The sequence below is a fragment of the Terrapene carolina genome, unplaced genomic scaffold (assembly GCF_002925995.2).
Source record: "Terrapene carolina triunguis isolate 2854851 unplaced genomic scaffold, T_m_triunguis-2.0 Scaffold238, whole genome shotgun sequence".
Taxonomy (NCBI): domain Eukaryota; kingdom Metazoa; phylum Chordata; order Testudines; family Emydidae; genus Terrapene; species Terrapene triunguis.
Genome location: NW_020664589.1, coordinates 18,941,295 through 18,969,096, shown reverse-complemented (window position 1 = coordinate 18,969,096; position 27,802 = coordinate 18,941,295). Strand labels below are relative to the sequence as shown.

Genomic DNA, 27,802 nt, shown 5'->3' with positions numbered 1-27,802 from the left:
TTTTTAAATTAAATTGATGTGATCTAAACAGACAATGAAGGGCAGCAGGAAGCATTTGCTCTCTGGGGGAGGAGCGGGGCAGAGGTGATAAAACAGCAGTTGATCAGATTTATATGTTCTGAGCAGTAATTTTTCTTACCCTTAGTAGGAGGCATCTCGTAATGCATCTTAGGCAATTTAAATATACAGAATCATTTCTCTTTGTGATGTATTGTTATTAGCGTATTCTTCAGGCTGTAGCCCACGAAAGCTTATGCTCAAATAAATGTGTTAGTATCTAAGGTGCCACAAGTACTCCTGTTCTTTTTGCGGATACAGACTAGCACGGCTGCTACTCTGAAAACTATCATTTATATTACCATTGCTCACCCAGAGATGCTCCTTTTCCAATGTCTTTCCCAGTTTCTTTCATTTTACATAGTTAGGAATACTCCTTTCTCTTTTCCACTTGACATTCCTCTGACTGAATAAAGGGTAAAGGGGTTCAGTGAGTCACCAGATGTGAGTGCATGGATAAGTGCGAATAGGCCAACTTCATCCCTGGGTAATTCCATGATTTCAAGGATGAAGATGGCTCAGTGTGTTTTGTGCTTAGCCCTTATATATGCACCTGGAAAAAGGAGGGAGAATTCTCTATTTGTAATGAGGAGCAGTGATAGTAAAGGAAAGATTAGGCTACATTTTTTAACTTCATAGGAACACAAGTTGGTTATTGAGCCAAACCCTTGGACTCTGGTCCAGTTCCTCAGTTGTATTTGAGGAGCACACAGCAAACCTGGGAGGGCAGGAGTGTGCCAATATGGTCCGGTGCTGTTTTTGACCTTCTCCCATTCCTGGAGCCATCTGGGCTGGTCACCTTTGCCCTTCAGGCTACTCTAATATGCATTGTCTAATGTGCATTGATTGCCAACAGGGCTAAGGGGCCCAGTCAGGAATTGACAGCCCTCTGGAAAGCCCAGGCCATGCTACCTTCTGTAACTGCAAGTAGGGGGATCATGTAGGAGCTGGCTGCTCTGCCAACTGTATACCACCAGAGGATTCTTTTACTCTGGGGTGATCCTCCCAGGGCCAGCTCCAGATGTCTTTAAGGCCTTTCCATTGGCAAATCAGCATACAGTGGCTGCACCATTTAAAGGACAACTCTTTGGGCACAGTCTCAATGCTAAACTGGGAAGTCTTGCTGTGCTAACAATGTATTATTTGTCATTTCAGTCAGATATTTATTTTAAAGCTACTGCAACAGTAAGTGGATCATCCAATAGCAGTTCCAAGGAAACCAGTTCAAACAGTTCTCCTCAGACTCCAACAGCTCATGAAATGCCAGAATTTCCTTCTTCCTCAGCGGAAGGTAAAGTATTGTTGGGGCTGGTTGTGTGTTGGCTTTGAATCACTCTGGCAATTATCACATTTCCAATACCTCTGGGCTTTTGGTTTCGTGAATTTGGAGATGGTGAAAGATTTTGGATTGACAGCCCTTGTGGCTGAAGACCGAAATTTTCTATTCATCCATAGAAGTGGCTGTGCAAGCTTGCTCTACTTCACCTCCTGCCAATATCCCTCAGCACTGCTCTGGAGGGACCTTTCCTAGGAGGAGGAGGAGGAGAATCCAGTTTCAATGGCCTGCTGAATCTTTGACAACTATTTTTCAGGGATAAGACTGCAAACAAAGATGCCAGTTATGATGGAGGGAGGTTCAGAAAAGAGACAGTTACCTACTAAGAACTGAACTGAGACACCCTCCCAACACCCAGCTCTTTTCACCACCGGAGTATTACAGTTCCTTTATGAATGAAAATAGTAATTAGGCAGCCCCAGCCCCAAAAAGCTTGCAATATCACTTTAGATATGACCGGATCAGTGGAGTAACAAACAGTAGGGGGGATAAATATGAAATGACAAGGGCCTAATAACAAGATCACACACTGTATACCAGTGGTTCTCAACTAGGGGTACAAGTACCCCTGGGGGTACGCAGAGGTCTTCCAGAGGGTACATCAACTCATCTAGACATTTGCCTAGCTTTACAACAGGCTATGTAAAAAGCACTAGCAAAGTCAAACTAAAATTTCATGCAGACAATGACTTGGTTATACTACTCTATGTATTATACACTGAAATGTAAGTACAGTATTTATATCACAGTTGATTTATTTTATAATTACATGGTAAAATGAGAAAGTAAGCAATTTTTCAGTAATAGTGTGCCGTGACACTTTTGTGTTTTTATGTCTGATTTTTGTAAGCAAGTAGTTTTTAAGTGAGGTGAAACTTGGGAGTACTCAAGACAAATCAGGCTTTTGAAAGAGGTACAGTAGTCCTGGAAAGGTTGAGAGCCACTGCTGTACATCTCTCTGGCTCAGTTAAATATGCTACTGCTGCTATATAGCTGTGATAGAAAAAAACAGGGAAAGTAATAATTTTAGTTCTTCTTCGAGTGCTTGCTCATGTCCATTCCATGTTAGGCGTGTGTGCTCGCCACATGCACCAGTGCCACAAGTTTTTCCCTCAGTGGTATCCGTAGGGGACTGGGTCTGGCGCCCACTGGAGCGGCGCTCTTATGCCGCGGTATAAGGGGCGCCGCTGGCTCTCCCCACCCTCCGTTCCTTCTTACCACCAGTGATGGTGCTAGTACATTCCTTGGCTTCAGCAAACCTTTTCTTCTGTAGAATTGTTTGTTGCAAACCTTTCTATTGTACATAGTTATATCAACTAGTATTAGTTCCTTTAGTGTGTTTTAGTTAGTTTTAGTTGTCCCAGACGGGACTTAAGCTTGGGACGGAGCATGCCCCGCTCCCTGGGCTTTAAGAACTGCGACTGCTGTAAGAAACCCATGGCCATCAGTGACCCCCCAACACCAGTTGTTTAAGGTGTTTGGGAGAATCTCATGTCAGCAACAGGTGTCGAATCTGCAAGAGCTTTAAGCCTCGCACTAAGAAAGAGCGGGACACGCAACTTGAAGCACTCCTTATGGAGTCGGCGCTGACACCAGCACCGGGGCAGCAGAGATCGGACTCCGCACCCAGCACTGTGGCGTCAGTGTGGAGCGGCCCGTGGGTACCATCATCAGACAGATGACAATCCACCTCCCCGGCACCAACCAGTAAAAAGAGGAAGACCTGGAGAGCCAGTCTCCTGCTCGCAAGGGCAAGGAGAGGGAAGGAGGCGAGCCTAGACACAACGAACGGTGGCTCATTGCCTCCAAGGGGGAGTGGGGCCCCAGCTTCAGTTGAGCAGGTTAGCCCATCCCAGGATGGGCCAGCCACCCCGGACAGCAGCATGGCAGTCCAGCACCTGGCAATGCCGTCGACCCCAGAGGCCCTACAGGCAGCGCAGGATATCTTGTCCCTCCCGGTGTTGCCCACACCGGCGACTGCAGCTCCCAAATCAAGGGATAAGCCTGCCCTTGTACCACCCCCTCAGTCCCCATCAATGCAGTACCGCTCACCATGTCAGGGAGCATCCCACCAGTGCTCGCCCGCACAGAGCCACCACGTCTCGGACATAGGGCTACATACCAATTGGAGCCCTCGGCACAGGTCTCCGGACTCCGGCCATCACTCTGCAGGATCAAAGCCTCAATCACAGGTAATATGGCATAGACCTACTGAGGCACGTTCATCCCCGCGACCCCGGTCCCGGGAGTGTTGCTCGCCTTCGGATTGCTGCCGCTGTAGTGGTAACCTCCATCAGGACTCTCGGTACCTGTCACTGACCTATAGCCAGAGGTTGCTATACCAGCGTCAACGCTTGTCATCGCGGCATTGGTCACTCTCTTGCTCCCGCTTCCGCTCTATAGGCCGAAACCGGTTGGGAACTGCTCGGTGTAGATCGCCGTAGTACTGTCGTGGATCCGCCAAATGCTGATGCCAGTCACCAGGATCTCGACGCGGTGGATCGTCTCCCGCATACAGATCCCACTTGGAGTGTGGCGGTGGACACAGCCAGGACCAAGACGCCTGGTCGGCCTTGGTGTGGTCCCGATCTCCGGAACATGGCCCTCCATCCCTGGGCTCGGAGTTGGACCAAGAACCCACTGGCGACACCGGTTCTCTCTGTGGCACAGTCAGCACTACCATGGCCACAGGGTCAATGGCCCATGCTGTGGCACCCTTGGAACCTGTGGGGTTCACGCAGCTGCCCCAAAGGCATAAGTCAGTGTCAGGAGTCTCTGACAAGTCCTCTGCCATGGTCTCCCGTCCACCTGAGACGGAGGCTGCCATGCCTGTGACCCCCCCCCATGTCCAACAGATGGGGGAAGAAGGCCATGCCAAGCAGGTCACAGAGGTGGTGACTCTTGCTGCACCTACATCCTCTTCCTCATCTCTCCGATGAGGCCATCATGGGACCCCCGCCTATGGTCCCCCAGACGATACCACAGCTCATCAGGTATCTTTTGAGGAGGGTAGCCTTGAACTTGGGACTAGAAACCGAGGAGCTAAAGGAGCCCTTGGACACCCTCTTCAACATCTTCAGCTCCGTAGCACCTGCTAGAATCATGCTGCCAGTACGTGACGGGAAGGCCAAGATTACCAAGGCCCTCTGGCAGACTCCTGCATCAATATCCCCAATTTCCAAGTGGGCGGAGCGCAAGTACTATGTGCTTGCTAAAGGGTATGAATACCTGTATTCCCACCCTTCCCCGAACTCGCTAGTAGCATCTGCTGTCAATGAGCGGGAAAGACAGGGACAACTGGAGGCTATTCTCAAAAATCAGGAGGTGAAAAAGTTGGACATTTTTGGGAGAAAGGTTTATTCGTCATCGAGCCTACAGCTGAGGGTGGTGAATCATCAGGCTCTACTGGGCCGTTATGATTTTAACATCTGGCAGTCGATGGCCAAATTTGTTGACTCCCTTCTGGATGACCCCAGGAAGGAACCCCGGGCCATCCTGGAAGAGGGGCAGGGATTGGCGAGGGCAGACCTTGCAGGTGGCTTCGGACGTGGCTAACTACGGCACGGACCATGGCCTCAGCCATAACCATGAGAAGGGCGGCGTAGCTGTCAGCGGAGGTCCAACAGTCCATCCAGGACCTCCTTTTCGACGGCCAAATTCTGTTTGCGGAGAAAACAGACGATAAGCTGCACGGGTTAAAGGACTCGCGCACCACACTCAAGACCCTGGGCCTATACCTGGGGCAGCAAAGAAAGCATTTTAAGCTGCAGCCTCCCCATCAGCAGCATAGCCAGCCTAAGCAGGAGCTTTTCCAGAAGAAGGGCAAGGGCTACAAATGCTATCAGGGCCAACAGCCCTCTACCTTGACACAGGCTAGCTCTTCCCGCTCCGAGCAGGGGTCGAAATGGGCATTTTGAGGATGCGCCCGAGGACGACATTCCAGCCACTGTCCTGGATCCTGCCCCCTTCCGTTTCTCCAACTGACTTTCATTTTTCCTCCCAGCCCGGATGTCTATAACGTTGGATTGTTGGGTCCTCAATACTGTGGCGCAGGGCTATACCCTCCAGTTTGTTTCTGTCCCCCTTCCCATCCTCCCTCCCCGTCCCTCTTCAGGGACCCCTCTCACGAGAGTCTACTGCATCAGGAGGTGCAAGGCCTACTGCAGGTGGGGGCCTTGGAAGAAGTCCCCCTAGACCTTTGGGGCAAGGAGTTCTACTCCGGTTACCTTTCTGATCTTGAAGGCTAAAGGGGGCCTAAGGCCCATCCTGGACCTGTGAGGCCTCAACAAGTATCTCAAGAAGTTGAGGTTCCGCATGGTTTCCCTGGCCTCCATCATACCCTCCCCAGATCCGGGAGACTGGTATGCTGCCCTTGACTTGAAGGACGCGTACTTTGATATAGCAATCTTTCAAGGACACAGACGCTTCCTCTGCTTCACGGTGGGATCCGCACACTACCAGTTCACAGTGCTCCCCTTCGGCCTGGCTACGGTACCAAGGGTGTTTACAAAATGCATGTTGGTGGTGGCGGCTCACCTCAGACGTTCAGGTATCCTGAGCTACCCGTATCTGGATGACTGGCTGGTCAAGGATCATTCCAGAGCCCAGGTCCAGGGTGCCGTCGCGATGCTGTTGACCACGTGCAGGAGACTAGGCCTGTTGATAAACGAGGAAAAATCAACATTAGTCCCTGTACAAAAGATAGAGTTTATTGGGACAGTCCTCAACTCCACCAGAGCAAAGGCCTTTCTGCTGCATGACAGGTTCCAGACGATGAGGGACCTCATTGCCAGAGTCTCTGTGTTTCCTCTCATGACAGCCAGGGTCTGCCTACAGCTGCTGGGCCATATGGCGGTGTGCACGTACATCATCCGCCATGCGAGGCTCCAAATGTGACCCTTACAGCAGTGGCTGGCTACGGACTATGGCCTGTCCAGGGATCACATGGACAAGGTCATCACCATCCCATCAGAGGTACTCACCGAGCTGCAGTGATGGACCGACCCCGGAACAGTCTTCGATGGAGTCCCGTTCAACAGCCTGCGACCTTCGGTGTCGCTGATATTGAATGCCTTGGACCTCGCCTGGAGAGCACAAGGTACGTGGTCCGCAGAGGAGATGACGTTGCATATAAATGTCAAAGAGCTCAGGTCAGTTCGCCTGGCCTCTGGCTTGTTCCTTCTGTAGTTATCCAGCTAAGTGGTTCGAGTGCTGATGGACAACCCGGTCTTGATGTTTTACATTAACCGGCAAGGGGGAGCGCACTCGTCTGCCCCTTGTCAAGAGGCACTCCATCTACGGGATTTCTGCATCCAGCATGCGATCCATCTGGAGGCGTATCACCTTCCTGGCGTCAGGAACACGCTGGCAGATTGCCTCAGCAGGTCCTTCTTTTCTCACCACGAGTGGTCGCTCCACTCAGGAGTGTTCCAGATGCTCTTGCAGAGGTGGGGAACTCCCCGAGTAGACCTGTTCTCCACCAAGCAGAACAGGAAATATCAGTTTTGCTCCCTGCAGGGCCTTGGCAAAGGCGCTCTTTCAGATGCCTTTCTCCTGTCCTGGTTGGGAGACCTGATGTATGCGTTCCCACCCATCCCGCTCGTGAGCAGAGGGATAAGGCTCGAGTCATTGTGATCGGTCCGGTGTGGCCGTGCCAGCATTGGTTTGGCACGCTATTGGATCTGGTAGTAGCCCCCCGTGGCCCCTGCCCGACCGACCAGACCTTCTCTCGCAAGACCACGGTGGCCTCCTGCACCCCAACCTTGTCTCCCTCCACCTCATGGTGTGGATGCTGCATGGTTGAACCCAGAGGAGCAAGCCTGCTCCAGGGAGGTGCAGCAGTCCTTTTGGGAAGTAGAAAACCCTCCACTAGGGCGACTTACCTGGCTAAGTGGACGAGGTTTTCCCACTGAGCATCTGAACGTAGCGTCTTCCCAACGCACTCTTTGCTGCAGTCAATCTTGGAATACCTGCTCCTCCTGAAAAATCAGGGCCTGGCCCTCTTGTCTATCAAGGTTCATCTAGGTGCCATCTTAGCTTTTCATCCACCGATCCAGGGTGGATGGATGTTCTCGCATGTCTGTCAGGTTCCTGAAAGGCCTCAAAAGGCTCCTCCCTCCTGTTAGAGATCCTGTCCCACAGTGGGATCTCAATCTGGTTCTCTTCAGACTCACGGGTCCGCCCTTTGAGCCCTTGGGCTCTTGTTCCCTTTCTCACCTATCGTGGAAAGTTGCCTTCCTTGTGGCAATGACATCGGCTAGATGGAACTGCCATATACGGTTTTCTATACAGACAAGGTACAGCTGTGACCCCAGCTGGCCTTCCTTCTGAAGGTGGTGTCTTCCTTCCATATCAAAAAGGAAATCTTCTTCCCGGTGTTCTGTCCTAAGCCGCACAAGACGAATGAGGAGAGGCAGCTGGACGTCCAACTTGCCTTAGCGTTTTACCTGGAGCATATCAAGCCCTTTTGCAGGTCGACACAGCTCTTCATTGCGACAGTGGACAGGATGAAGGGCCTGCCAGTGTCCTCTCAGAGGATCTCCAATTGGATCACTTCCTACATCCAGACCTGTTATGAGTTGGCGCAGGTTCAGCCGCCGCCGTTAGTGAAGGCCCACTCGACGAGAGCGCAACGTGGTCTTCAGTTCACACGTTCATGGCACACTAAACCATCAGCCAGCAGGCAAGGGATGACGCTTGATTAGGCAGAGCTGTTACAGGCTACACATCCATGAGCTCCTACTCACCTCTGTTGGTACTTCTTGGGAGTCAAAATGGAATGGACATGAGCAAGTACTTGAAGAAGAAAAGACAGTTACCTTTTCCGTAACTGGTGTTCTTCGAGATGTGTTGCTCATGTCCATTCCATGACCCGCCCTCCTTCCCCACTGTTGGCAAGAGGGAATAGAGGGTGGGAGGAGCCGGCGGTGCCCCTTATACTGCAGCATATGTGTGCCGCTCCAGGGGGCGCCAGAGCCTGTCCCCTGCGGATACCACTGAGGGAAAAACTTCTGGCACCGGTGCATGTGGTGAGCACACACATTTAACATGGAATGGACATGAGCGACATATCTCGAAAAATGCCAGTTATGGAAAAGATAACTGTCCTTTGTTTAAAAAGGCACCTAATACTTATTGAATAGTAAAAGCTGTCCTAGAAAATTATGAAAAAAGTCAAATATCCTTTAGTTTCCCAGAAAAAATTATTTAAAAGCCATACTTTAGATTATTTGAAATCCACACTCCACTGCACTGTAGATATTATAAAGTCAACATTGTAAGATCAATGAGGGAGTCTTGCTCAGGAGTGGGCTGGGCAGCATGACAAGACCATAACGTTTTTCAGAAAGCAAGGTCATGGCCTTGTGGGTTAAAACATTGGCCTAGGACTCAAGAAAGCTGGGTTCAGTTATTGCCTTGACCACAGACTCCCTGTGTGACCTACAGTAAGTCATCTCATCTCTGTGTGCAGCAGTTCCCCATCTGCAGAATGGTATAATGATACTACTCTGTCTTGCCTGTTCACACGGTTGGCTCTCTGGGGCAAGGATGGTGTCTTGCTATGTGTGTGTACAGCTTCCAGTATTATGGGGCCCTGATCTTGGTTGAGGCCAGTAGGTGCTGTAAAAAATAAATTAGTAAAAAATAAATTGTACCTCCCAGTTTTTGTAGTAGGAGTCATACCCTTGACAAATATGCAGCATTAATTATTGTAGGCCTCACAAAAGAAGTGTCTCCTAAGGAGGGATTTGATTCTGGAGAGTGTGGTGGCATGGTGAACCAAAATGGAATCATAGAACTGGAAGGGACCTCGAGAGGTGATCTAATTCAGTCCCCTGCAGTCAAGGCAGGACTAAGTATTATCTAGACCATCCCTGACAGGTGTTTGTCCAACCTGCTCTTAAAAATCCCCAATGATGGAGATTCCACAACCTCCCTAGGCAATTTATTCCAGTGCTTAAAAACTCTTAACCTCTGAGGGTGGGCTTAAATTGCAGCAAGGGCGGTTTAGGTTGGACATTAGAAAAAACTTCCTGTTAGAGTGGATAAGCACTGGAATAAATTGCCTAGGGAGGTTGTGGAATCTCCATCATTGGGGATTTTTAAGAGCAGGTTGGACAAACACTTGTCAGGGATGGTCTAGATTAGTGGTTCTCAACCTTTTTGCCATTGTGGGCCGCATCGAATACTACCAGTATGGCCCTAAGGATGTCACATGGGTTGCAGCTCTGTGCTGATTGGGCCGCAGGTTGAGAACCACTGGTCTAGATAATACTTAGTCCTGCCATGAGTACAAGGAACTGGACTAGATAGCCTCTCAAGGTCCCTTCAGGTGCTACAATTCTATAATTTGTTACCCATGTGGTTATTTATAGGTTGTAATCAAGTCATCCCTTAACCTTCTCTTTGTTAAGCTAAATAGATTGAGGGAATCTATTCCTTGAGTCATAAGGAATGTTTTCTAATCCTTTAATCATTCTCATGGCTCTTCTCTGAACCCTCTCTCCAATTTATCAACATCCTTCTTGAATTGTGGGAACCAGAACTGGACACGATATTCCAGCAGTGGTTGCACCAGTGCCAAATGCTGAGGTAAAATAACTTCTCTGTTCCTACTGGGGTTCCCCTGTTTATGCATACCAGGATTGCATTAGCTCTTTTGGGTCCTGTGCCACATTGGGAGCTTATGCTCAGATGATTATCCACCAGGACCCCCAAATCTTTTTCAGAGTCACTGCTTCTCAGGATAGTGTCACCTGTCCTGTAAGTATTGCCTACATTCTTTCGCATAACAAGAACCCAATGACTAGAAACTGAAGCCATACAAATTCATATTAGAAACAAGGCACACATTTTTAATTATGAGAGCAATTAACCATTAGAACAAACTACCAAGAGAAGTGGTGGATTCTCCATCTTCATGTCTTCAAATCAAGACTGGATGCCTTTCTGGAAGATGTGCTTTATTTAAACACAAGTTATTGGGCTCATTACAGGTGTAACTGGATGAAATGTAATGGCCTGTGATATACAGTTGGTCAGACTACGGGAGTGTAAAATGAGGGAAGATATGAGCACTCAGCACACAATCGAGATGTTGAAAACAAAATTAATCAAGGAGCCAAAGGATATGAAAAGAAGAAATTATTGAATTGCCTATATACTAATGTGAGGAGCCTGGGAACAAACAAGAGGAATTGGAATTGCTCATTTATCAGCATAAATTTGATGTACTGTAGTTGTATTACTGAAACTTGGTGGGATGATTCAGACAACTGGAATGTTAAAATCAATGGTTATAACCCATTTATGAAGGGCTGAGTGGGCAAAAGGGGAGAGGGAGTAAAACTCTGTCAAACATTAACTGTTTCCAACTCACTGATAACTCAGAAGAAAATTATCTTGGTTATGTCTCAGTATCCTAACACAGAGGTTCTTAACCTTTGTCCTTCTGAGGCTCCCCCAACATGCTATAAAAATTCCACGGCCCACCCATGCCACAACAAGTGTTTTTCAGTACATTAAAAGCCAGGGCCGGCATTAGGGGGTAGCAAGGAAAGCAATTGCCCAGGGCCTCGCGCACGCCACAGGGGGCCCCACAAAGCTAAGTTGCTCAGGCTTCGGCTTTAGCCTGGGGAGGAGAGGCTTGGGCTTCAGCTTCAGCCATGAGCAGCATGGCTCAGAATTCGGCTTTCTGCCCTGTGTCCCAGTGAGTCTAATGCTGGCCCTGTTTTGGCAGACCCCCTAAAACCTGCTCACGGCCCCTCAGGGGGCCTTGTATCCCTGGTTGAGAACTGCTGTCCTAACAGATAAAGCACAAGATGGGGTACTAGTTGATGTCTGCTACAGACCCCCCCCCCCCCATATCACACTCGGGAACAGGATGACTGACTCTTTACACATCTATCTATAATGTGTAGGGGGGAAAAACTGTGATCATGGGAGACTTCATTTTGTGACCTATGCTAGAGGTCTTATGCTGTTGATACTAAAACATCCTTGGAATTTCTAAACATTGTGGATGACAGTTTCCTAATTCAAAAATAGTTGCAGCCAACACAGGGAAATTCTATATTAGACCTCGTTTTGACAGATAAAGAGGACCTGATCACAGAACTAAAAATTAATGGTAACTTAGCTACAAGTGATCTTGACTTGATCACATTTATAATGTACAAACAGAATAAAGTTTAGACCAGACAGATATATATCTGATGCTTTTAAAAAGGCCCAGTTTTGCAAGGCTGAAAACAATTAGCCAAATCAGCTATGAGGAAGAATTTAATCAGAAAAATGTGTATGATAATTAGGAATTGTTTTAAAACACATTACTAGATGCCCCAAAACCGACAATCCAGGAAGAAGACAACATTGGTTAAAAAAACAACCTGTTCTTCTTCGAGTGCTTGCTCATGTGTATTCCACAGTAGGTGTGCGTGCGCGCCACGTGCACTGGTGCCGGAAGTTTTTCCTTAGCAGTACCCATAGGGGGGGAGCACCCCCCACGACCCCTGGAGTGGTGCCTCTATGTCACGCTATAAGGGGAACCGCGCGCTCTCCCCACCCTCAGTTCCTTCTTGCCGCCAGTGAAGGTGCGTCGGAACTTCTTGCTCCAGCTCTGCTGCAGCCTTTCCAGTTGATCTTAGTGGTACCTTTAGCTAGTTATTAGTAGCTCGTAGAAAGTAGTTTTTCAGTTGTTAGAGTGGGCCCGGGGCATGCCCCGTGCCCCAGGCTTCAAGTCGTGCAACTCCTGTCGCCGTTTCATGCCAAGGAGTGATCCGTATGCTGAGTGTCTCTGCTGCTTGGGCGAAACTCACGTGAGTGAACGCTGCAAGATCTGTAGGTCTTTTAAGCCACGAACTAAGAAGGAGAGGGACATCAGACTTCGCGCTCTCCTCATGGAATCGGCGCTGGCTCCAACTCCAGTACGCCGAGCGGAGCCTCCTCCCCCAGTCGGCACCACTCCCCTTCCAAGAAGCAAAGGAAGAGCTTGACTTCGCAGCAGTGCCGAGAGAAGGGAGGGGGAGAGGCTGGTCCCGTGTTGGGCAGCCCTTGGTCCCCCCCGGGCTCGAAACCTCCGACTCGTGCTGAGCGGAGTAGCCCGGCAGTGTCTACACGCGCCTCTCCTGTGGTCTGGATCCCATTGACGCCGGAGGCTCTACGGGCTGCTCGAGACATTTTGAGCTTGCTGGTGCCCGGAGCACCGCCGGTGGCAGGCCCCCGGTCCCGAGGCAAACCGCTGCTGGGTGCTCGACAGGCCTACCCAGTACGGCGCAGCTCTCACTCCAAAGACTGCTCTCCACCTTGTTCAGCACGCAGCGACATGTCCACTCGCAGCTCACGTCCACCACCCTCGACGCCAGCCAGGTTACCCGGTTCGGTGCCATCCGGGCAGGAGTCTTGGGGCCCCTCCACACCACGCAGCAGCGGGCGCAGGCACCGAGATAGGCGTTGAAGGCGCTACTCTTCACAACGCAGCTATCATAGCCGGTCTCGGCGCAACTGACGTCGACGCTCCCGCTCGAGCTCCTGCTCTGTCAGACATCACACACAGGGCTCCCGACTTGCGTCATCGGCACCACGGCACTGCAGCTCCAGGCGCCTAAGCGAATCTCAGAGCAGTACTTCCGGGGGGTACCGGTCCTCGACATCAAGGTCCCGGTCCCATGGAAGACGGCACCGTAGGCACCGTCACTCCCACCACTCCTATGGTACCGTTCGGTCGGTGGTGATCTCGGCCTTGGCACCCAGCTGCCCCTCTCTGGGCCGTACCGATCAGCCGGACCAGATAGTGCCACCTGGCCTGCAGCATGGACAGTGGTAAGGGGCCCCATGGCAGGGACAATTGTGTCAATGGGCACCATGGCCACCAATGCCCACCCAGGTGGAAAACCGCTTGGTGGCTGGGGCATCCGAGGCCCCATCGGCCTCGCTATCTAGGCCAAGGGACAAATCGACAGATCATAAGTTGTTGGCTCCACGCCCGGACTCCGACCTGGGGGTTGATCCCCCGGCACCAGTTGCGGCCCACAGCCCCGTGCCAGCCTCCTCTCCTGCACCGGATGATACCATCACGGCACCGCCACCCTCTGCTCCACAGGAAGACTTCAGGGCGCATCAAGACCTGTAAAGCGGGTGGCGTCGAGCCTCCAGCTGCAGGCCGAGGAGATGGAGGGCCCGTCCGATTCCCTCTTCAATATACTGTCCCCCTCAGTGCCGGGCCGTGTGGCTTTACCCCTTCACCAAGGAGTAGCCAACATCTCCAACGCCCTGTGGTTAACTCCTGCCTCTCTGGCCCTGATTTCCAAGAAGGCTGAGAGGAAGTATTTTGTGCCGGCCAAGAACCACGAATACCTATACTCTCACCCAGCACCTAACTCTCTGGTGGCGGAATCGGTGAACACCAGGAGTGGCAGGGCCACCCCGCACCCATCACCAAGAATAAAGACGCCAGGGAACTAGACTCTTTTGGTAGAAAACTTTACTCCTCTTCGAGTTTCTAGCTCAGGGTGGCCAACCATCAGGCCTTACTGAGCCGATATGATTTTAATTTATGGGAGTCCCTGCCAAAGTTCGAGCCACTCCTCCCAGAGCGGGATAGGAAGGACTTTAAGGCATTGGTGGACGAGGGGGCGACAGCAGCCAAAGCAGCCCTGCAGGCAGCGGCAGATACGGCGGCTTGCTCGATGTCCTCCGCGATCTCCATGCGCAGGGCGTCGGGGCTCCTCCTGTCCGGGCTTTCGGCGGAGGCCCAGTCCCTCATGCAGGACCTGCCCTTCAATGGGAAGGCCCTATTCGCCGAACAAACAGACGCCAGGCTGCGCGGGATGAAAGACTCTTGTACCACCCTGCAGACAGTGGGCCTCTACGTCCCTCCAGCTAAGGACAAGGCCAAACCGCAGATGTCAGCTCACCCTGCACAGAGCAGATATGAGCCCCCTTACAAGAGGCTGAGAGACCAAAAGTGCCGGCCTCAACGACAGTCCCGCTCTGCCCCACTGCCTGGGCCCTCTAAGGGCAAGAGGCAGGGAAAGAGGCGGTTTTGACTATTTGCAGGGGGGCACCAAGGCAGTTGCCATGTAAACCCCCCTACCAATAAAGTTTGTGTTCGGCAACCGTTTATCTGCCTTCCATGGGGAATGGTCACAAATAACCTTGGACTGCTGGGTCCTCAATACCATTTCCAAGGGCTGCACGTTGCAGTTCAGTTCACCCCCACCAAACCACCCCTTATCCCTGGTGGGCTCGGGGGAGATTGTAGGGAGCTCTGGAGCAGGGGAGGCAGTGGGGGAGGAGAGTTGTCTGGCACAAAGGGGGGGCTCTCTGGAGAGGGGTGACGGGGCACAGCGACCGTTGGGGATCTCATAGACTCATAGACTTAAAGGTCAGAAGGGACCATTATGGTCATCTAGTCTGACCTCCTGCATGATGCAGGCCACAAAAGCTGACCCACCCACTTTCCCTTAACTCAGCTGTTGAAGTCTCCAGATCGTGATTTAAAGACTTCAAGTCGCAGAGAATCCTCCAGCTTGCGACCCCTGCCCAATCTCTCAGGGGGGTAGAGGGTTGTATGGGTCTCTGTGGGGCGTGGGGGGGGGGGAGTGATGGACAGAGCCAGCCACACGCCGGGTCTGCTCTGTGGGGGGCTGTTGCTATAGCTCCCTCAGGAAGCTCCCTCTGTACTGTGTATTTTATGCCAGCCCAGGGGTGTCCATCGCTGCTCCTTTTCCCCCGCCCACGGCTCCATCTGTCTGTCCCCACAACCCCCCGGCTGTGTCTGTGTGTCTCTGACAGTGACAGACTCCTGGGGCTCTCTCTGCCTGCAGCTCCCTCCCCGTCCCTGCTGTGGAGGCATGGCCAGGCAGCTCTGGCGTTGGTCCCTGCAGCTCCCATTGGCCGGGGTTCCCGGCCAATGGGCTGCGAGACGGATCAGCGCTGGGGCCTCTCCGCAGCATGCAGCGACTCCGGGGACGGGGGGAGCTGCTTGTGGGGAGGCAGGGGAGCTGCCCCCGAGGTGAGAGCGCCCCACGTTGCCGTCCCATGGCACAGGGTCCCCCAAGGCTCGGGGCCTGGGGCCCAAACATTGGTGGAGCTGGACCCACCTTCATGAATATTGATGGAGAATGGGCACCACGGGCCCATATAACTCGCTGCCTATGGTTCTTCAAGATGTGTGGTCCCTGTCTGGATTCCAATCGCAAGCGTGCATGTGTGCCATGCGCCGGTACTGTTCATAGTACTGTCCGTTGACCTGCATGTGCGTTGTGTGTCGACCTCGTGTCGCGTCCGAGGTGTTAAGAAGCCATGTGGGTCAACGCTGCTCCAGTTCCCTCTAACACTGCAGTAGTGAGGGAAGTGGAGGGGTTGAAGGGTGGATATAGAATCCAGATAGGGAGCATACATCTCGAAGAACCTTCAGTTACAGTAAGCAACTTTCTCTTCTTCTTTGAGTGATGGTCCCTATGTGGATTCCAATCGTGGAAGAGTAGCAAGCAGTAATCAGCGTGGAGGCAGGTGCGAGGGCTCGACAGTAGTTAGTGTGCAAAACTGCTTGCCCAATGGCAATGTCTGTCAATGCAGCCAGGACAATAGCATAATGCATGGCAAAAGTGTGGACGGAGGACCAGGTGGCCGCATAACAGATGTCCTGCCACGGAACGTCTGCGAGGAGGGCCGACATAGTGGCTTGAGCTTGCGTGGAATGAGCCATGACCCCAGATGGCGGGGGAACATCGGAGAGAGTGTAGCAGTCAGAAATACAGCAGCAGATCCAGCGGAAGATACATGGAGAGGAGAGGATACAATAGCCACAACGAGGTGCGGGGAGGCACGAAAGGAACAGGTATGGTGGAGGTAGAATGCAAGCAGTCTATGAACATCCAAGGAGTGGAGCACATCGTGCTGATGTGCCCGGGAGGCATGTGGTTTAGACTAAAATGTGAGGAGATGCACACATTGGTTGAGGTGGAATGGGGCTGCCACTTTGGTAAGGAATTTGGGGTGGTGGTGGAGGGAGACTTTGTCCTTATGGAAGATAGTAAAAGGGGAACCACCATCATAGCGTTTGCTCATGCAACATGCAGAGATAATGGCCATGGGAAGATGACCTTAATGGAAAGATGTGCAAGGGAACAGGTAGCAAAGAGTTCTAAGGGTGGTTTACTGAGGGTAGACAGAACTAAATTAAGGTACGGGGGTGGAGTTGGCTTATGGATGGGTGGAAAGACATTAAGGAGGCTGCAGAGGAAGCAGATGGTAGTCAGATGGGTAAAGATGGAGAAACCATCTATCTGAGGGATAAAGGCACTAAGTGCTGCCAGGTGGACACGAACTGAGGAATGGGCGAGTCCAGATTGTTGGAGGTGGAGGAGGTCATCCAAAATGACAGGGATGGAAATGTCATTCTAGGAATAGCTGTGGTCACGGGACCAGATGGTGAAGCGACGCCATTTCGCCTCATAGGACATTCTAGTGGATGGTCATTGATCATGAGTGAGGATGTTGCAGATGGGAGTGGAGCATACCATGTCTACATTCAAGCTCCATCCAAATACCTGGCTGTTAGGTGAAGCGGACGTGGATTAGGCTGTTGCATGGGGCCATGGGCTTGGGTTAGCAGATTGGGGAGGTTGGGAAGGCGGATTGGGGGGCAGGCGAAGAGGAGAAGAAGGTCTGTAAATCAATACTGCTGGGCCCAAGCAGGGGCCACAAGGAGGACCTTCACCAGATCAGATGTATTTTGTGCAGGACTTGGAGCAATAGGGGGATGGGCAGTGAGGCATAACAGAGCTCGTTGGTCCATGGAAGGAGAGGGGCATCACCCTGAGAGTCTGGGCCAAGAACCCCTTTGGAGCAGAAGAGGGGTAGCTTGTTGTTGTCTGCTGTAGCAAAGAGGTCCCAGTAGGGTGTGTTCCGTTGGCGAGAGACTGAGTGGAGCGTGGGATTGAGGAGTTCCCACTCATGGTTGGCGTGGAAAGAGCAGCTGAGGGTGTCTGCAAGGGAATTGCTGGTACTGGGGAGGTGTACCGCTTGGAGAGTGACGCTGTGTTTGAGGCACCAATACCACAGAAGAATGGCTTCCGCACAGTGGGAGGGAGAACGGGCCCCCCTTGCTTGTTGACATACAAGACCATCGCCATGTTGTCGGAGAGTAGTTGGACATGATGGGTGCAGAGAAATGGCAGAAGGGCTTGGCAGGCTAGGTGAACAACAGGGTAAAGCGTGAAGACAATGATGTGCATTCTGGCTTCCCTGTGTGACCATAGGCCTTGAGCCACGTGTCCTTTGACATGAGCACCCCAACCTACTATGGAAGCATCTGTAGTCAGGGCAGTGAGTGGCACTGGAGGCATGAAGGGGACACCCATCAGCATGGAGGAAGAGGTGCACCATCACGTGGGGGAGACGAGGACAGGAGGAAGAAGGACCCTCTCGGTGAGAGGAACCTTTTAAGGATTGTATGTTGAGTGGAGGCAGTGTTGGAGACTGCGCATATGGAGGCTTATGAAGGGTGTCACCACAGTGCAAGCCGCCATGTGACCTAGGAGCGAGAGGCATTGCCTGACATGAGTGCACGGTTGGCGGCGAATGCAAGCGGTGAGAGAGGTGACTGTGGCAAAGCGCTCTGATAGCAGGAATGTGCTGGCCACTACAGAGTCGAGATGCGCTCCTGTGAAGATGAGGCTGCAAGTGGGGATAAGGACCAACTTTTCCTCATTGATGAAGACTCCAAGATCAGTCAGCAATATCCAGAGAGCGTGGAGTGTGAGAGGGTGCAACAAAGAGCCAGTCATCGAGGTAGAGAAAAAGGGAATGACCCAGACGGTGCATGTAGGCTGCAATGACGGCGAAGACCTAGGTAAATACCTTGGGTGCCGTAGCGATGTCAAAGGGGAGGACCTTTAATTGGTAATGAGAATCACCTACGACGAAGTGAAGAAATGTGCAGTGGGTGGAATGAATGTCGATATGAAAATAGGCATCCTTTATATCAAGATCCGCGAACCAGGCTCCTTTGAGGAGACACAGAAGTATCAGGGGGAGTGTAACCATCTGGAAGCGGAACTTGCGGATAAATTAGTTGAGCAATCGGAGGTCCAGGATAGGGCAAATGCTACCCCCTTTCTTCAGTATGAGGCAATAGGGGGACTAAAAACAATGGCTGCGATAGCGGTGTGAGACTGGCTCTATAGCACCCTTTGCAAAAGGGCATTTGCTTCCTGGTGGAAGAAGTGGTATTGGGAGGGGTCCAAAGTGTAACCACTGGAAGAGTGGCGGTGAGGAAAGGAAGAAACTCTGAGGTAGCCCCGGCGGACAATATCCAACACCCCGATTGGTGGTAATTGAGACCCAGGAGTGGGCAAAAAGGGTAAGGCAGCTGCCAAAGATGACATGGGACGTAGTCGGTGGGTTGGAAGAAAGTTTGCAGTTCTCTGTACAGGAGTCAAAAGTTTTGACTAGGGGTGCGATGGGCAAACATGGAGGCAGCTGAGATAGAAGCTGAAGATTGTCGCAGACGCTGGGAGCATGGTCGGCGACGAGGGTGTTTGGGTTGGTGCTGGGGTAAGGCTGGCAAGCCTGGTAGGTGGTTTGGCGAGGGCAGGAGGAAGACAACTTTTGACAATGTGTGGAGTCTGGGGTGTAGAGGCCTAGGGAGTGGCAGGTGGCTCTAGAGCCCTTGAGGGAGTGAAGGGATTCATCTGTTTTATCACTGAATAGTTTGTTGTTGTCAAAGGGAAGATCCTGCAAAGTTGTTTGGACCTCTGTCTGACAACCGCTTGACTGAAGCCATGAGTCACCATGAAGTACCACCCCCGGGGGCCAGTGACTGGGAAGCGGTGTTGGCGGCATCCACTGTGCCCTCATCAATTAGAGATTGGAATTCCTGCTGCTTATCCGGGAGGAGGAATTCAATTAATTGGGCCAGTGTTGCGTGTGAGTGGGAATCAGACTTGGCCAGTATGGCTTCGTAACTGGGAATGCAGAATTGTCGTCCTGCTGAGGAATAGACCTTATACCCAATAAGGTCAAGTTTTTTGGCTGCACGATCCAGTGGGGTAGAGCGGAGGTGGTGGTGTTGGGCGTGCTCCATGGCCACTTGGACTACCAAGGAGTTACGGAGTGGGTGTTGGAAAAGGAAGTCCATACCCTTGATTGGCACAAAGTAGCAACGTTCCACTGTCTTCAGGGTAGGTGTACATGATGCCTGCTGGAGAATGACATTAGGGATGGGCAGGGCAGGGCATTGCGAGTGGAGCCTGGAGGCTGAAGGATATCCAGGAATTGATCCTGAGGGTCCTGGATGTCCTCTATGGGCAGATTGTGATCATTGGCCATTCATCGCAAGAAGGCTTGATATTAGACATTAGACATGGGGAGGGTATGAGAGTATCATCCAGGGTGGAGGAGGCACTGGTGTTGACCGATGGTGCCAGCGGTTCCAGAGGCGCCATTGGTGCGGGCAGGTCCAGTGGAATGGAGGCATCCGCAGGAGGGTCATAGGTTGCAGTAGTCGACAGAGAACGTTGGTGATGCATCCACCATTGGTATGGGTCCCAAGCTGCCCAATAGGGCCAGGCGTATGGGTCGCTTGGAACCAATGGTTCCCTTGGATAGGTGGACCACGGATCCGCAAAGTGCCCATAAGGTGAAGGATAGGGTGGTCCTCTAGTATCCGGGCTGTATGAGCGGACAGGAGAGAAAGGCAGGTCCACCTCGGAGGACCAGTCCAAGCCCAAAGATGGTTCCAGCAGAGGCAGAGCCATCGGAGCAGTGCGTTGGAGAGCCCACAAACAGCAGCAGCAGCTCAGCCGTGTGTGTTAATGGGGACAGGCATCCTAGTGTGCGCAGGGCCGGGTGGGAGACCCCCAACGGTCCTGGCAGAGTGGACGGTGACGGTGGTGAAGGCTGAAGTGCCGCCTGGTCAAAGTTGTCATCGCAGGAACAGGGTGCCAAGACTTATGCTCCAAGCGGGACTTCTTAACTGGAGGGCCTCCTCTACTGCACGCAACTTTTCACCTGACCTGGCACAGCTCAGGGAGGAAACGCTGTCCTTCGGAGCAGTCCCCATCGGGGATCTGCCCTTGTGTCCATGCGAGTGCTTCTTATGAGCATGGTGCTTGGAAGGATGTGGAGGTGCCACTGGTGCTGGGTAGGATGGGCCTGGAGTGGAGCTGACCGCCAGGCGGAATGGTGGTCCGTTGGTGCCGGTTCCTATGGAGGGTGTGGGTGCATAGCCCCCTCCATTAGGAATTTGCGGAGATGAAGCTCACAAGCTTCCTGAGTTCTAGGCGGGAAGGAGCAGCAGATGGAGAAGCATGTAGCTACGTGAGCTTCACCCACACAGTATAGGCACCTTTGGTGTTCTGGGAATTCCTACAGCTAATTCCTAACTAAACTAACAACTACGAGGTAAGGGAAAATGAAGACGGACAACTACTCTATAACTAACTATATACAATATACCATCGGAGACTGTAATTTTTGAAAGAATAGCAATGAAGATAGAGAAATGAGGGTTCTGACTATGGCAGCGGTAAGAGGAAACTGGAGTGTCGTCGACCCGCACAGCTTCTTAAAGCCTCGGACGCGCCATGCGGTGGATGCACATGCGAATCAACAGACACTAATATGAACAGGTCCGGCGCATGGCACGCATGCCCATCCGTGATTGGAATCCACATAGGGACCATCACTTGAAGAAGAACTTATAGCACAGTTTCAGAGTTATAAAGTACCAGTAACATTATTAGTTTAAGCAATGCTACCAAAGAAAGCAGGGCTACAAAGGGGTACACATGTCCCTGTGAAGTTACTGCCCAGTTGCTCATAGTGGAACTCTGATGGTAACATTGAAAAGAGGAGCTTGCATCCCCATTGTCTTCAACTTGCATATAAACTATTTTAACAAAGGGAACAGCAATCCCTGTTTTCCCCTCATCTTGTGCTCTGTATCAATAAAATGCTGTCGTCACTCCACTATAAAATCTACTCTGCTACAGCATCCGCTGTCTAGTTCCAGTGTACTTTTATGTCCAATCGTCTGTTTATTTAGATGGTAAGCGCTGCAGGTAAATGGCCATGTCTTTGTTATGACCAGCTGAACATGTTGTCACCACTCAAGTGATAAAAAATAATGTGTCAAATTATTATTACTGTGAAAATATGAAAATCTCTTTCTGGTTGTTTTTTCTGTGTTTTAGGTGAAGTTCAGTATAAAAACATATACAAAATTCCTCTGAGTAATCTGGCTGGGAGGAGCATTGAACGACCTCTGAAGTCACCATTAGTCCCCAAGGCCATCATCACCTCAATGTCTAGTGTTACTGCCTCAGCTCCTGTCAGTCACTCATTATCTTTGTCTCGTATGGAAATTAAAGAAATTGCAAGCAGGACACGCAAAGAACTGCTGGGTAAAGACTCTTGATTGATACAATCAATTCCCAATTATACTACCGGGAGTCTCTGTCACCCATTTAGATTTCTGGAGTGACATATAGCAGAAAATATTACAAAAATAAAATGTCAGCTGGCGAAAAAACAGCCTCTTTGTGAAAAGGCTACATGCTTTAAAGAAAACATAAAATACTTTGGTAATCTGGTGTCTGATTAGCTAATGCACACAATAGGTCTGTACTCTAACCCAGTCATAACGTAGCCAATGTCTGAAGCCAATGAAGGGTATTGTATCTATAACAGCCCCATGAATGTTTAATCTCTTTTCTGAAAACTAAGTCTTTTATTCCTTTATTGAGGCCTCTTGGATGAGAAAGTTCCCAAATCAGAAGTAGCACAGAAGCAAAAGAAGGTTCCTCGAAAACCATCAGACCACAAGCAGGGAGCAATAAGGTCAACAAGCAGTGACAGGTAAAGAGGAGGATTTAAAAAAGAATCACACTAAATTACAGGGTAAAATCCTTGGGTCCTGACCCTCAGTGGGGCTGCTGGGTTGTACTGTAATACTAATGATGATTTTAAACTATAAACCGTTTAAAAAAATTACCCATAACACTGCCCCGGTAGTGTCAGAACTGGGACCAGTAATAATTTTGGCTAAGGATTGTCAATATTTTCATATCATCTTTGGTTTCTAGGTGTGTATAGCCTTTTTGAATTATATCTGGCTGTATACCTAGGAACCAAATCATGGACCTATGAACAAAACCAGACTAAATGGGCCTTGATAAGGTAACTACCATGTTTGGGCCTCCCTCAGAAGGATTTTGGCAAACAGATTTGCAGATTATGGATTCACTGGTGTGACAGTGTCAGGCCAGGCAGCTACAGGAGAGTGCAGGAAGGAAGGTATTAGCCTCAGGATAAGCAGGTCCCTCTTCCCCTGGTAACTGAGCAGGGGTTACTCCAGGTTAATTAGGACACCTGGAGTCAATTAAAAACCTGCCAGAATGGGTTAAAAGCCTTCCCCCACTGCCAGTCAGGGGGGTGATAGGTGTTGTGAGAGTGAAGGCGAGCTGAGCGGTGCGGAAGCTGACAAGGACCAGGGAGAACCCCACAGGTATAGAGATTGGAGAGAAACCCTACCCTAAGCAGGAGCTAAGGACCCTTCCAGGGCCAAAGACCTGAAAAAAAGGACCCTGCCAGAGGGGAGAGACTGAGCCGTGCGTTTGGTGTGGTGCTGCCATGCCCAGAAGGATTACCAGAGACTAGGGGCTCTCCCTACCCCGGCAGGACAGTCGGGAGGAACTCTGCCCAAGCAAAGTGGGGACAATAAGCCAAGGGGTGTGGGGAAGGGAAGCTAGCAGATTTCCTGGAAACTGGCAGCGTGAGGCTGCTACTTCTTGGGTCCCTAGGTTGGGGCCCGGAGTAGAGGGTGGGACCAGCCCCCCCCACCCCCCTCTTTTCCTCTCACTGGATGTCCACCGAGGAGGCCAGAAGCCCCAGTGAAGCAGTGAGGGTCTAGTAGGCCCAGAAATGGGAAGGCCACTTGGAGACAGAATTTCCCCACCCACCATAAACTGAGCGGGGGGGATTCTGAGAGAGGAGACACTATCCTGACCCACCGCTAGAAAGAAGCACAGAACCTCACCAAGGTGGAGAAGAAGCCCTGTTCCCTCTTTTCCACAGTACTTGCTGCGTATATAGAATTTCTCTAAACTGCCTCCCCCTCAGCCCTCCCGCTCCCTGCAATACTCAGTGCACTATGGAATCTACACTTGAGAAGAAAAAAGGCAGGATTTGGCCCAGACATGACAGACTGGTGATTTTTTTCATTAACACAATTTTAAATTACAGAGGATAAAAGTAAATTGATTTAAATATTTTGACTAGAAATGACAATATAAAATATTTGTTTGAGATGCCATCCATGAACAATAACTGCTAGGGATATTTGATTGTCTGTAAACTTGATATTTGTGTGCATTTTCTGTTGTCCAGGTTGGTGGGAATATGAGAGAATACTCTGAAAAATCAGAGTTAAAAAGAGAGGGGTCAAACTATTCCGAGGTCATAGATCTGTCTTCAAACTAACCTGGTTGCACCCAGGGATAACTGTTCATTTGCTTCTTGCTTTGATCTAAGTGTTTTCACAGAGATTTTTGCCTTCCTTCCTGCAGGATAATTTCAAGCTCTTTTGAAAGCAGTTCTGAAGGGCGTCACCTTTCCACTAGTTCAGATCCTGATACTGCAGCAAACCGGGAGGAGAGCCCACCATCTAGCAGTCCATTTCATCTCACTACTTCATTTGATGAAGACATCATTGACTTGAAGTGAAGACAATCTTGAGTCCCTTATTTTCTCCTTTTCCTTTTCTTATGACTCTGAAGGCCTTATAGCAATGTCACAACACTGCTTTTAGTGATAACATATGGCTGGAAATAGAGTATATTGGTGAATATTCTCTACAGAACCCAATTGGGTGAAGCTTTTTTGCCATCTTTATGTTTACCTTTATCAGTTAAAGAACCAGTGGTTTGTATTGTAGCAAGGTGGTAGATATCAATGATAGTTTTAGGATGATAATTTTAAGTAAATAAAAGGATTCATTTTTATTCTCTCTGAACTTCTTATGTTTGGAGTACGTGAATGAGAGTAACACTTAGCTGTGTTATTTGCAGCCGCTGATATTACAAATTGTTTCATAGCACAGTGTGTCATGTAGAAAGATGATCTTTATAAAGAAAATTAATTTATTCCAATTTTTTTAAAAGATAAAAACAAACTTGTGACAAAGTTCTTTTCAGCCAGGATCATCTGTCCCTGAAGTGGTACCGTTCTGTTATAATGTTTACTGAAGAACCAAGGATATTCTATGAAGATCAGGTAAGATAAAGCATAAATTTCTAACAGTGAGAGTAAATTACAGAGAATAAAGTGAATGTTTTTCTAAAAGTTCTGCTCTAGGAATTATTTTATGTAAGTTAAATGGCCTGTGTTATACAGGAGGTCAGACTAGATGATCACAATGGTCCCTTCAGGCCTTGGAATCTATGAATAAGATACAAATATGCTTTCTTAGCTCTCATCTTTCCATGTATATTTTTTCTGAGAGGGACCCGAAAACATGGTTTGGAGTAAAAATTCCAGAATGCGGAGAATTTTGTAGAAAAATATGAACTTTCAAATTATTCCTCTAAAAATTGAAAATCAGAGATAAAGGAAGAAAGAGATCATAGAATCATAGATTATTAGGGTTGGAAGGGACCTCAGGAGATCATCTAGTCCAAATGCATCAGGCTAACAAAGCAACTGAAATATTATCCCTGTTATGTATCTGCAGACTTCTTGAAAACACAGTATGTAGGAGCCAGCATCTGATTTTGCATTCCATTTTCTATCAATGTTTTGACTTGCAGATGAACCTCCTGTTAACATGCAGGCATCTGTATTTGTTGCTATTTGCTTGTGCATTAACTGTTTAAATGATAAAATTTTAGACTGCTCCAAATAGCTACATTTTGCTGAGTGAATCCAGGCTGAAATTTCACTGAACAGCTAGGTTTTTGTGGTGAAATAGTAACAATAAACCTTTTGATGTATGAAGGACAGATTTTACCTACAAAAAGAAGAGGAGTACTTGTGGCACCTTAGAGACTAACAAATTTATTAGAGCATAAGCTTTCGTGGGCTACAACCCACTTCTTCGGATGCATAAAGTGATTCTTGAGACCTTTCCTGCATTTTCTGTATGCCAAAAAATCAATTTGCAACAAAAATCAAAATGTTTTGCTTTTTCATGAAAATGTGATGTTTTCCTCCTTTTTTACTTTAAGATGTTAGCTCTGTTTACAAGTTATTTCTTAGAAATAGTTCAGCATCTTCATTATTTTAGGGATGGCATGCTGGTGTCATAGTTTGTTTCCTTCTTAGCGTCTTTTAAATGAGTGTATCTGAATATAATCCAGTTTCCTGTCTAGTACTCTATTACTAACCTTTTACTAGTATAGGTAGCTGCTAATTGCTCCAACAAGAAAATATTTATTAACTTCATTTAAAGGATCATTTTTTATTCTCAGCTGTAACAGCTGATCAAGGAAAGAAGCAATATTTTCAGCTGCAATCATTCTTTCATTAGAAGAAAGTATTTTAACCAGTGATTAGTATTACCGTATTTTTAAACCAGTAAATCTGTGTGTTGTAATTCTAAGAAAAAGCATGTAAGCTGAAATTGTTTGCCAGAGATTTCAACTCTTGTGAGAAAGCACTCCACAATCACTAGAAAGAACTTATACACCCTATACCATTTACCAGTTCAGTTCTGGTTGAAAAATGAAGCTGAAAGATGCCAAGAGTGGCACTTACTTTTGATGGAGTCTGGGGCCTGTTCTGTGTGTGAAAGACAGCATTTCTTTATACAACTATATTCAGGGCAGACCATGTTTGCATGCAAGTGAACATGTATGGGGGCTCATTGCACCCGCTTTAGGAGCACTAATTGCACTAACATCTCATCCTGAAAGAAACAATAGTCTTTTCTTTCCCTTTTTGTATCCTCAGCCTTGTTCCATGATGTTGCTTCTGTTGTGTTAGTTGTACGTGCATATGCTCATGGGTTTTTTGGAGCCCATACTCATGTTGCAAACTCAGGCTTTAGTTAAAATAAAATTTAACTGGAAATTTTGTTTTGGTGTGTCAAAATATCAAATTGTAAATTGAAATAGCTCATGGAACTGTTCTCTTCTTCTGATATTCTAGCAGAGTCCACACAACTCAGCATATAAAAATTAGCATTGGCTAGAGCCTGAAGCTGCTGAGGGAGCTAAAAGGGCATATTGAAGGGACTTAGCAAAGAGCTGCATAATCAGTAGGGCTGTCAAGTGATTAAAAAAATTAATTGCAATTAATCATGCGATTAAAAAAAATTAATCGTGCAATTAATCGCATGGTTAAACAATAATAGAATACCATTTATTTAAATATTTTTGGATGTTTTCTACATTTTCAAATATATTGATTTCAATTACAACACAGAATACAAAGTATACAGTGCTCACTTTATATTTATTTTTTATTACAAATATTTGCACTGTAAAAAAACAAAAGAAAATATTTTTAAATCACCCAATACAAGTAATCTAGTGCAGTCTCTTTGTCGCTCCATGTGGGGTGAGGGACTTGAAGTTTTGCTTCTCACAACTTACAGAGGCTCCGTACTTCTACAGAGACTAGGGATAAATGTGTTTGTTATTAGAGAGGGTGTGGGTGGGTGGGTGTGTGAATATATTATAGGGTGACCAGACAGCAAATGTGAAAAATCAGGACAGGTGGTGGGGGGTAATAGGAGCCTATATAAGAAAAAGACCCAAAAATCGGTACTGTCCCTATAAAATCAGGACATCTGCTCACCCTAATATAATAGCTGAAAGCTCATGTTACCACATGATTATGGCACTTGGGCCAAGTAATCCTCCATCTATGTAAGCTCCCTCATACAACCAGTGAAACTGTTGCATGCAAAATTAGCTATAAAAGCAGTGATTGGTCAATTTACCTCTGATACCACAATGGTCTAGGACTCCTGGCACAACATAGATACATGTTTTACTATAGTTGTACCCAGCATGGATGTAATTTGTAAAGTCAAAATGATTGAGAACTTAAAAATTGGATGGCAACAGCCTGCTAATACGACTGATGACTGAACCTGGTAATATTCTGAACAAAAAGAGCCCTCAACCATGCTTGTAGCTGATTTCATCGCTTCATACTGACTCGGCCAGTCTGATGTCAGCTTTTTTTAGAGAGCTCTGCCTTAGGGCAGGGTGTGGTATACATGGCGTTACGAACCCTCAAGGGCAGGATTTGCCCACCTTGCTGTTCCAAGTGCATGTTCCCTGGATTTATGTCAGCCTGTAGTCTGCCTTTTGGGTAACTGTAATGTCCTCTTAAATTGTTGTAGCCCCGTTGGTCCCCGGATAGTAGAGACACAAGGTGACTGAGGTAATATCTTTT

General features: G+C 48.9%; 1 protein-coding gene across 1 annotated transcript in view; it reads left to right on the top strand.

Annotated features, from left to right (window-relative positions):
* Positions 1–26,425, top strand: part of GARNL3 (GTPase activating Rap/RanGAP domain like 3) — a 212,543-nt gene extending 186,118 nt beyond the window's left edge. The window contains exons 29-33 of the mRNA XM_024201166.1: positions 1,213–1,348; positions 21,595–21,804; positions 22,147–22,258; positions 23,968–24,673; positions 26,348–26,425. Of these exons, the coding sequence (XP_024056934.1) occupies positions 1,213–1,348; positions 21,595–21,804; positions 22,147–22,258; positions 23,968–24,124 (615 nt within the window). The 3' untranslated portion in view covers positions 24,125–24,673; positions 26,348–26,425. The remainder of the gene's footprint in view (positions 1–1,212; positions 1,349–21,594; positions 21,805–22,146; positions 22,259–23,967; positions 24,674–26,347) is intronic.
* The last annotated feature ends 1,377 nt before the right edge of the window (positions 26,426–27,802 follow it).